General features: G+C 50.7%; 1 protein-coding gene across 3 annotated transcripts in view; it reads right to left on the bottom strand.

The window, feature by feature from the left end:
- Positions 1 to 1,991: 1,991 nt before the first annotated feature.
- The window catches only part of CECR2 (CECR2 histone acetyl-lysine reader), a 92,785-nt gene continuing 83,822 nt past the window's right edge, over positions 1,992 to 10,954 (bottom strand). For all 3 annotated transcript variants that reach the window (XM_071551264.1, XM_071551265.1, XM_071551266.1), the window contains 9 exons: positions 10,888 to 10,925; positions 10,704 to 10,795; positions 10,300 to 10,426; positions 8,482 to 8,912; positions 7,230 to 7,358; positions 6,326 to 7,148; positions 3,495 to 4,902; positions 2,539 to 2,653; positions 1,992 to 2,261 (listed from right to left, as the gene is read on the bottom strand). In XM_071551264.1, coding sequence (XP_071407365.1) covers positions 2,256 to 2,261; positions 2,539 to 2,653; positions 3,495 to 4,902; positions 6,326 to 7,148; positions 7,230 to 7,358; positions 8,482 to 8,912; positions 10,300 to 10,426; positions 10,704 to 10,795; positions 10,888 to 10,925 — 3,169 coding nt within the window. In that variant the 3' untranslated portion in view covers positions 1,992 to 2,255. The remainder of the gene's footprint in view (positions 2,262 to 2,538; positions 2,654 to 3,494; positions 4,903 to 6,325; positions 7,149 to 7,229; positions 7,359 to 8,481; positions 8,913 to 10,299; positions 10,427 to 10,703; positions 10,796 to 10,887; positions 10,926 to 10,954) is intronic.

Here is a 10,954-nt window from a genome sequence, read left to right as displayed (position 1 = left end):
CAGCAGTGGGTAAGAGCTGCACCTGTAAACACAATTGTGTAACTGCACTAAGAATTTTAATTCCTGTTAGGCTTGGAAAATGCCTTGCCCTTACACAGCTCATCAGAGGTAGAAGTACTGTAGCAACAGAGCAGTGAGGCTCATTGGTAAGAGGGCACTAACGTGGTAGTCCTTCCATGTTGTAACTATTTCAGGAAAGAATATTTCTCATCTTTTAGGCTCTGTGTGCTTTCAAAAGCTTAGGACAGAAGGAGTAATGACTCAGTCAGATTCTACCTGCCATTTCCTCCAACAGCTTTGCCAGCATGTGGTAGATATCTAGGCAGGACAAAGGTGCTGCAGGCATGGATGATGATGCCATCCAGCTAAAGATATGGGTGATGGCACCATTCAAGACCAGAAAGCAGATAGAAAAATTCTTCAGAAACCTGGAGAGACAAAGTCCCTCCCCTAGGTGGTACCACAGACTATAGGGTATGCTGCTCTATCCTCCTGCTGCCACTTGTGCTCTTGCTAGCACAGTTTGTCCAACACATTGGCACATCCTCCTGTAAACTGCACCACTGTCCCCACACCAGTGCAACCAGCTGCCTGTCTGCTCAGGCTATGGTCCCAGTAAGTCTTGCTGCCCAGCCTTGTAGAGTAACAACTCCCCTGTTCTACCGCAGCTCCTCCAAGAATAACCAACTGTGTGTGCTTCTTAACTTTAAGATGTGAATAAATGCAGATGAGATTCCTGCTGAACTCACTTGGACACTGTGGCTGTTGAAACACTGGCACACAGGGGTTCCCCAGTGCAGTATCTGGTGAGAAGAGTCCCTGCAGACTGTGCACAGGGAAGCTGCCACTGGTCCCACAGGACCTGCTGCTATGTCATCAATGAGGACAAACTTAAACCAACTCAAGCACGCAGCACTCTGGTCCCTCGACCCCTGACTTGTGCCACCTCAACATCTGACTTTGAACCAGTGCTTTCTGATTTACCTGCACCTTACAAATGCCAAATCCAACTCCATAGGCCAACCCATGGCTCACACTGCAGTAATCCCACCATTCCCCCAGGGCAGCTTCTTGCTCCTCCTCCTCCTCAGCATGCAAGAGTGGTCAGGAAGCCTGTGGTACTTTCTGCTTTGCTGCTGCTAAGAAGCGAATGTAGCCCAGGATCAGAGAAACAAGGTGGGGACTCGGCTCCTCTCCTCAAACAGCAGGGCACTACAGATTTGCATGAACTTTGTTCTACTGGATAGGTGCTGCTTCACCCACAGCTGTGCTAGTTTCACCAAAAGAAGTCTTAAGATGACCAGTTATGCCATTGTCTCTTTTCTCAGGCAAATATTTCTCCTATCAGAAAAAGGCTGGGAGAAGGGTACTATACTAGCAGAAGGGACAATGCCATGGGCGTCCTGCCCTGGTTTCAATTCCTGGTCCTGGTTTCCTTGTTCCCCCACGATGACAGGAGCTGGAAGTGCACTCAGGCCCTGGATCCAGAGGGGTGGAGATGGGGATGAAAGGGGAAGGAGGAAGAAGGCAAGAGAAAGAGGAGGACATTATACTCCTGAGCAATTCATGCTATTAAGTCTACCAACTGTTGGGTCATTTCTTGGTTACAGAGGACAGGAAGGACACCAGCAAGTCATCCATCACACGTTGCCTCACCTCTCCCCAGTCCCCCCGAACCCTCACCCTATCCTGAAAAGATTTCAGTGTGATATGATTGTAAACAGTTAACAATTCCTCCAGTGCTAAGCCCACTACAAGCTGGGCCCACCCCCTCCCCCATTATGTACAATACATTCACCAACAACAGAAATTTATTTAGAAAGGCAACAGGTTAAATTCTGTAAACTGGATCCAGCTCCAAAACACACACGTTAATACTACAAGTAAAATTCCATCATCGTCCTCTTCCACCCTGAAAAATATACCTGAGTTTAGCAGTCAATGAAAGTTTCCGCCCCCACCCCCGCCCTCCCCACCCGAAATTCCCCCAAACCCTGAATGAGACGCAGTCTCGGGTCACGGAAAGCCACTGGTTTGCGGTGCTTGCGCTGCGGTGGTGAGCCAGGGCTCGGCTGGCTGGGGCCCGGCACCGCTCCGGGGTTGCAACACAAAAGCCGGCACGGCACCATGTTCCACAGACCCAGGGAGCCACACGCTGCTCGGGTGAGGGGAGGGTGGGAGGAAGGCCTGCCCCTCCTCCTCGGTGTCCAAATCATGTGTGGCTTTCGTCTTCATGAGGTCCTTCCTTCCTCGGACTAGCTCTGGAAGAGGAAGAACAAGGGTTGGAAGCTTTAACTGGCAGCTTTAGAAAGGAGTAACCTCATGATTGCATGCAACCAGTTCAAAGCTAACACTATCCACCTAGGTTATGTCTTACAGTCAGCTAAGACTTTAGAGACATTCCCAACATCTTTGCATACAGTAGTTTATTTCCCAGCTTCCTCCAGTTCTTCCCACTCTCATCAAACACTTTATTCCTTCAACCAGCAGGAAGAGAAAGACTTGCATTTCAGCTCTGCTCTCTCTAGCAGCCCTTACTTGATCCAGAGGCAACGCTGATGGTTTTTGTGATGTCAGATCTTCCCGGGACATGGGGGACATGGTCGCTGTAGGCATCTTCGGGAAGGGAACTTGAGCCTGATGCATTTGCATTCTGGAGTCGGTTGAATGGAGAGAGTTTTAGCACATGAATATCAGGAGCAAATCCCCACTCTTGGTTCTGACTACTTCAATGAATGCATACATACAACATTAGCATACAAGCATGCAGCCTTGTGTATTCCTCTGTCTGGCTTCCCCCCAAAACACAACCTTAATCCATGCCACTCTCCCACAGCTTAGCCATAAGCCAAGTTCCCTGAACACTAGAAGAAGGAAGGACTGTCATGCTGTGATGATGACAAAACCGTAACAATTGAAGCATATTTATAAAATCTGAACAGGGAATTTTTGGAGTAGCAGAATTTTCCACTTGGGAATAAAATGTGATAGGCACAGTCTCATTGAGAAGCAACGTTCTGTAAGGGAAATTTGACACAGAGAGGAGGGGCAAACCAAGAGGAGGGGAAAAAGAGGGCAGCATTAAAGGAGTTCATAACAAGAGGCCAACTTCCAAATTAGTCAGCTATTCTGCCCCACTATGAGCAAGATGAAACAAAACACTCGCAAAGAAAATGCCAAGAGTACATTTGACTAAGAGATGCACAACCCTGAATTACACATTAACAAAACACTGTTAGATGAAATAAAGTACTGGTGGGGGGATGGATGGAGCAGGCTAACAGGCTCTCCTTGTTTTAGAAGATGCAATGAGACTCTCTCCATCATAAGAAAGCTCTTACTCCAAGGGTCAATGAGCCACCTGTTAGCCTTCCAACTTCACTTGCCATCTCCTCTGATTTCAAGCCACATGCTTCCAAGGACATCCAACAGTGATTGTCACCCAGGCATTACCCCCCTCCCACCTTGCCTTCTCGCAGAAAACATGGTCTTACCCCGAGGGTCTATACAAGTCCTGGGGTGGGCCCCCCATGCCACCTCCACTGCCTCTCTGCTCCATCAGCAAGGCCTGAAAGTGACCCACGTTCTCCTCTCGGCAGCGGTACAGGGGGCCCTCCTCAGAGAGGCCATTGGCCTGGCTGGAGGCTGGATGATGAGACAGGTGAGCATTCATGGGCGATCCATACGTCCTGGGCTGGAAGTGACTGGCAGGATGCCGGGATCCATAAGGAGAGCCAGTCTGTAGCATCACCCCATGGGGAGGGAAAGCTGATGGGCCAAACCCCATCCCTGCACCCAGGTGGGGTGGGGGTGCTCCATAGAGAAACTCCCCTGCCGCCACCAAGCTTTGCCTCTTTGTGGCTGCATTGTGGTTGTCCAAATCAAGAAACTCTTTGGGACTCTCTGGTCTTTCCTGGGACTCCTCGGACTTCTCATCTTCAGGCCCCAGATCCTGCCCGTCGCTTGGAGAAACCTCTTTGGCACTTGCTATGTCCATGCGGTTGGGAGAGGCCAGGGTGGCACTCAGTGCCTCGCAGCCCGGCATTCCGCCGGCGGATCCCCGCTCTGGGAAAGGGAGTCTGCCCAGGGGTGGGTGGGCACTGGGGTGCCCGCTGGGGCTGGCCTGGGGGTGGAGAGGCCTCTGCCAGTCCGAGTATCCCTGTGGACAGGCGTAGTAGGGTGGTCGCTGGTAGTGGTGGTAGGAAGGTTGAGGCTGCGGCTGGTAAGGGTATGGCATGCCCTGGGGGGGCCGATACCGCGGGAAGACGCCGGGATGGGCACTGCCTGGCTGGAAACCCCGTGGGGGAAAATGCTGGGGGTGGGAAGCAGGAGGCGGCGGCTTCCCCCCCATTACTGGGCTGAACCCTTGCAGGCCTGGGTTGATGTGGTACCGCCCAGCCGAATTTGGGTATTCCAGACCAGGCATGTACAGAGGGTGATACTGGTTGGGGGTGGCCCCCATGGAGCTGGCATCAATGCCAGGAAGGCCAGTGCCCTGCCCCATGCAAGGCACGGCCGCCTCGGGCAGAGCCTTTCCCCCACCGCAGAGGGGTTTCTCCAGCAGGTTGGCAGCCAGGCCCTTCCCCTCAGAGCCGGCTGCCGGCCCCTCGCCCACTGCCCCGTTCTGAGGCAGGGGACCTCCTCTGTCGGAGGGGGGCACCAGGTCCCTCACGCAGCCAGGGTCGCCAGTGTAGCCGCTCTCTGCCGACCATGCCCCTTTGCCCTGCCCTGCCTTCAGGTCACCCTTCACACCGGAGCCATCACCCTCCCCATCCGGGGGCAAGGCGCGCCTGGTGCACTCCATGGGCAGCGGGGGCTTCGGATGAGGTAGGAATTTGGTGTAGGCCCCGTCGGGAATGCTGATGCACTGATCCTTCTCGTCCATGCCTGCAGGTGTCTCCACTGAAAAGAGAGGGAAGAAAGTCATACATCAGTCTAATTTTGGAAATTGTCCCTCTCTGCCTGACACACACACTCACCTGCGCACACCCACCCAAAGCACACATGCAAAGAGCAATTCCTACCAGGTTAACCAGGACTACCAAAGCAGCCTCTCAACACCCTCTTCAATTGCTGACCCAAAGTTGCTTGGCAGCTCTGCTGAAAAAGTGCCTTGCCCCTTCTGGGCATAGAACCATAGAATGGTTTGAGTTGGAAGGGACCAAAAAAACCATCCAGTTCCAACCCCTCTGCCGTGGGCAGGGACACCATCCACTAGACCAGGCTGCTCAAAGTCCCATTCAGCCCGATCTTGGACACTTCCAGGGATGGGGCATCCACAGCTTCTCTGTGCCAGTGCCTCATTACCCTCACAATAAAGTACTTCTTCCTAATACCAGATTTAAACCTACCCTCCACACACTCCATTCGCCCATGGCATGAGCAGAAGCACTACCACACACCGAGATGCTGCAGAGCTGACTGCAGCCACATTTTAACCAACTGTGGTTTGGAGAGGTGAATACTCTGTCCTGCAATCACTCAATGTCCTTCCCTTGTCTCTGTTCTATATCCAACAAGTTAAATTATGATGATAACTTTTAAGCAATGCCACACAAGGAAAGAGTTTCCTCTCAGTGCAAGGCACACGAGGGATTGATAAAAGATACAAGGGTTTTGATCTCTAGTTTACCAGCTAGAACTAATGAAAAAAATTTTTTTGATCTCTGGGGTTTTTTTGATCTCTGCTTTAGGTTTTGTTTTCAAGGTTTTTTTTCTTTTTAATCTGTAGTTTACCAGATAGAACCAATGAAATGCAACCAGAAAGAAACTTGTGAGGGCACACTTGACACACTCCCATCCCACCTGAACTGATACAGCTGCTCAGGGGCTTTCACACAGTCCTGTTGTGTCAAGATTTTGAGATGCTGAGAGCTCACAAGGCAGATGTACATTTCAGAGAGGCCATACTGATGTACACTCAAAGCAGTATATTTAATATACACTCCTTATATATTTAAGCCATTTCACATAACATCTCCTTTCCTTACCTAACTTTCTGCAGATCCAACTTTGATATTAATTCCAAATGAGCTCTAGAAGCATCACAGCCTATGTTTTGCATTTGCATGCCATGGGAAACTGGTAACTTGCAGGTTTAACTGAGACAGAGGGGACTTCTGTCAGGCTATAGTGAAATAGCACAGTCCTACTAAAATCTAAGCAATGGCCAGATTAGAAAATAAATTCCAATTTAAATTAAAAAAAAACAAAAAGACATCAAAAAGCTGCATCTCTCCCAAGTACTTAATCAAAATTTGAATTATTTTCTGGGAGGTGCAGGCAGGCATAGTCAAATGCTAGCAGTGGGGACTCAAGGGCTTACCTTGGTTGCTCTCCATCTCCATGGTCTGCCCGGTTGGCTCTTGCGAGCTCCCGTTTCCCAGGCCGGGTTTTGGGGGCTGCACGCTGGCGGCAGAGGCAGCGTGAGCCAGCTGGGGAAAGGGTCCGGGGAGGTGCGGCGGGGGCGGCTGGCGAGGGTGGTAAGGCACTCCCGGCGGGCACACGCGGGAGGAGAGCTGCTGCATGGCGATCATCTCCGGGCTGTCCATCATGGAGTCCCCGCCCTGGCACCCTCTTTGAACCTGAGGTGGTCCCCCAAACAGGGTGGCCGGTGGCTGGGGCATCCTCTGGCCAGCGGCTTTCCCAGGTGGTCGGATATACCCTGAGGGAGGCACCCCATGAGGTAGGAAATTCGATTGCTCTGTCCACTGGCTGGGAGGCAGTGGTGGCCTCATGGCCCGGGGGTCCATCATATGACCCAGGGCACGGGGCTGGAGCGAGGGCCCCGGCCCCATGGGCACCTTCTCCTCGGGCCCCATGGCAGCCTGGCCAGCGGGGCCGTGGCTGCCGTTCCACAGGGCGGGATGTGCGTGGTTCAGGTACTTGTAGGGCCGGTACATGTGCCCTGGGGGCACCTCGGGGCCCTCCGGCGGCCTCACGGGGGGCCCGTTGTGCCTCGGAGGGAGGAAGCCCTGCTGGAACTGGGCTGGCGGGTACCCAGTGTCGGGTGCGGTGCTGCTCACACGCCCCAGCTGCAGCGCGCCCGGACGTGTACCGAGGCCAGAGACGTGGGTCGGTGCCGTGCATGGCGGCTTCTCCGGGGTCGGCAGCCGGTGCCCACGGTGCTCGCTCAGTCCCACAGCCGGCTGCAGAGGAGGGAGGGAGAGAGTCTCAGTGAGAGCCATCAATCACACCTGCGGGTGCCACGGTGCTGCAGTGTCTCTTACCTGCATGGCAAAGTGCTGGTGCTGCTGCACCGGGTCTCCAGGATGGGGCTCAGGCACTCGCGGAGAGCCGTACAGCTTCGTGGGATCCAACCCGCGCAGAGGACCAAACGTTTCTGGCACGGCTGGTCTCTGGGGATGGGCAGGGGTAAAGGGAGGAGAAATAAAACAATTTGTGAAAATCAGCAGAAGTACTACAGGTGAGGCAAAGCCAAACTAGAGGAACCACATGGATGAGCAGACCGACTTTTTTGGAGATATCATGGAAAACTTAAGACTGTCTTCTACAAGGTGACACAGCTCCCTTGTCACAGCTGCTCTCTCATATTCCAGCCACTCGTTCCTGCTCCTAAGGTTGCAATACGCTCACTTGCCACCCAAGTACTTGGGAGTAAGCAAGAAGACTGGAGAGCATAGTGGTTTGCTCCAAGAAGAGGAGCAAACCACAAGAGTATGGAAGCAGGAAGATAACAGGAAAATGAGCTGGATTTTCTTCAAAATACTTGATTCCTCTAGCTCTCCTACTGCCTCCCACTATCTGCATCACTAGAATCACTCTAAAAATTTTGTTTAGTCTCTAGCTAAAAGGGTAAGAAGTAGCCTTGATCTCAGAGGAGAAGCTGATACATTACACCACAAGACATCACTGGTTAAAATGAAAAAGGCAGTGAAGGATGGGTGAGGAACAGCCTAGAAGGGAGGCAGAACAGGTGGCATTCAGAGAAGAAATGTTGGGCTAAAGATAGGTCACTGTTGCAGTCCAGGGTGGCCTTTGTTTGATTTAGTTTACCGCTTTTATAAATACTCAAGGCATGAAATACAGTAGTATACAGATGGCACAAAGTAACCAGGCATCTGTAAACAATTGAGACAAAAGAAGACCAGCTTGTTTCAGCTTCATAAACTGGAGGTTAAGAGAGGAAACGTGACAGCTTTCCACATACAATGGGGTAACTCTCCAAGGAGAGAAGAGACCTGGGAGAACCAGGGCTGGTGCAAGCCTACATGGGGACATGCCAGCCACATAAGAAACATTAGGAAATGTTCCCAGCTAGTGTGTCAAAGATTGAAATTGTACCAATTTAAACCTAAGGGCTGGAAAGTTTCACTTGGAGAAACCACAGCCCTGACCCTTTATCTCTGGGGAAAGGTTCTTGCCATGCAGGAGGGATTTCACAGTAGAAAGTTTCATTCCCCTTTACCTCCCTCCCTCCACAGGTCTGAAGGGTGAAGAACAGCAGAACCTGGTCCTTACCATCTGTCCAGGGTGTGGCACAGGGCTGGGCATGCCGCCGTACTGCAGGGAGCGGGGGAAGCCTCGCCCATTGGAAGGGCCCACTTCTCGAGTAGTCTGCCCTGGGTTGCCACTTGTGTTCTCCACAGAGGATGAGGAGAAGGAGGAAGAGGAAGAGGAGGAAGAAGCAGGAGCCCTGGAAGTAGCTCGATATGGTGGAGGTTTTCCTCCATTTTCCAGGCGTTGCTGTCTCTTGCCTGGCCCATCTGGGTCTCGTGACCGAGTCCAAACACTGCCTGTGCCGGAGCGGCCACTCCGCCGGCTCCTCTTCTCTCGTCTCCCGTCTTCTCTGATCCAAAACTCCTCATCTGTGTCTCCATCTTCCCCAGGGAAGTGCTTCATCATTGCTCGGTGGAAACATCTCTCTAAGTTGTAAGCCATCTTAGTATATTCTGCAGTCAAAAAAAAGCCAACAACATCAGGGACAGAGCCTCATAGGGAGAAACAATCATGCAGCATCAGACTTTCCCCACCAGATAAATCATATCCCCTCCACCAAATTTCTCTGATGGAGACTTTTGTTTCTAACTAGTTGGCTTTGGTTCCTAAGCTCCATCAGCAACACAGCACCAGATCTGTTCAGTAACCCCAGCAGAGGACAGGCACACAGGCAAGACAAAGTGCTACTGGCGGCAGAGCCTGTGGAGTCAGCGTTAACTCTGTTCCAGTGTAGTGCCAAGAATTACATTAGGAGGAGAACCACCCTTGCTCACAGAGTTGTGTGACCTGCACACTTAGCCAGCAGAGTGCTGAGAGAAGAAATGTAAACTTCTGGGAAGGCTATTTGATTACATTCAGAGGCTTGTCTTGGACTCATTCAAATCTCTGCTGTAAGCTACAAGATAGATGAAAATCAGCAAACACATTTATTCGTGTACAGTTTCTAAAGCACTTGCTGGCCCTGATACGAAAGCTATTGCCAACACCAGTGTCCCCAGTGTGTCATTTCCACAGGACAGTCCTGGTGAGATGGGCTTCTACTTTTCATTGAGTGGATAGGAAGGAAAAGACATGTAAGAAGTGTTAATGACAAGGCCTTGAAGCCAATGATTTTACAGTTGTTTCCTCTAAACTAACTCTGAAGTTCCTTGGGGAACAGAGCTCTCCCAGTGGCAGTGCAGGTATGCTTTTACTTGCAGCCAACAGCAACAAGCGGATTAGTTCCTGACTCTTACCCTTTTGAGATGGTGCTGTTGAGACACAGTCTGCAGTGATGACTCACCGTATGGGAACTGATTTCTTACCCAAGTAACATGTAGAGTTTTAATTTTTAATTGGCATGGAAATTAAACACAAGATTTCCCTTTTGCAGACTCATGTGTTCATTCAATAAACAAGGAACCTAAAAACAACAATTTCCCTCCATAGAACTACAAACCTGGTTCACTCCTCACTCTTCTGTGCTACGGAAACTCTGGGAGCTAACCAGACTCCAATGCTTTCCACAGTCTGTGTTGGATATTATGAAAGGGGCACACAGGCACACACAAAGGAATGAGCTCAGAAAGAAATGGACTTTCTTCTCTTTGTACGTTCTGCCATCACCACCTACCAACATGGCAGTCCTTAGTATGCCATGCCCCTTTCAGCATGACCAAATTGTGCTAAAACCTCATTAAAACCCCAGGCCTTATTTATTACTCAGGAGCTCTCTTTCGCCTCCCAAAAATATCCTGAAAGACAAGAGGAACAAATCAAGTACTGGTGAGCAGGAAGACATCACTGCTTGCTTTGACTGAGCACTGTAAATAGATAACCTTATTATCTGACTGCTCTTACCACTGCCTTCACCGTTGTACTTAAGACAGTTCCTGAACATGGTCTTCATATCACCCACAAATTCTTCCTTGGTGCAGTACTGACCTCCATTCAACTTCTTCTCCATGCTAGAGATATCCATGGGAGCCTGGAATACAACCAAACCTCCCTTCAGTTACACCAAGTGCAGTGGGGCTTACAAAGTTACAGCTGTAGCTTCCTCAGAGAGTGGATGGGCAGCAGAGGATGCTCTCCAGAGAGGCAGCCTCTCATCTTTGGCTTCCCTCACTTGTAGGTCTAGAAGGGACTACTGGAGACATGCAGTTTGATAATAATACAGCCCACAAAACATCAAAACACTTCCAAAAAACAGCATCCCGGTCAACAAAGTGCATCAGTCAAGAAGGCCAGACCACTTTCCATACCTTAATGATCTGGTAGTAGTTGGGAGCATATGATTCATCAACAGGCTCCAAGAAGGGCCAAGAATCCTTGTGAGCCTTCACCACATCTAGAACTGGAGAAAGGTGAATTGTTACACACATAAACAGAGAGGAGAATTTCACTTTAGGCAAGTCATGCAAAGGGGAAAGCTGGGGTAGGACTAACCTTTGTACATGGCTGTGAACTCATCGTCCAGTTCAAAGCTGCAATGGGAAGCATCACAGTGAATATG

This window comes from Pithys albifrons, chromosome 3, assembly GCF_047495875.1.
Source record: "Pithys albifrons albifrons isolate INPA30051 chromosome 3, PitAlb_v1, whole genome shotgun sequence".
In the NCBI taxonomy this organism is placed as follows: Eukaryota; Metazoa; Chordata; class Aves; order Passeriformes; family Thamnophilidae; genus Pithys; species Pithys albifrons.
The sequence above is the reverse complement of the archived record's forward strand: the minus strand, read 5'-3'. Positions and strand labels throughout refer to the sequence as shown.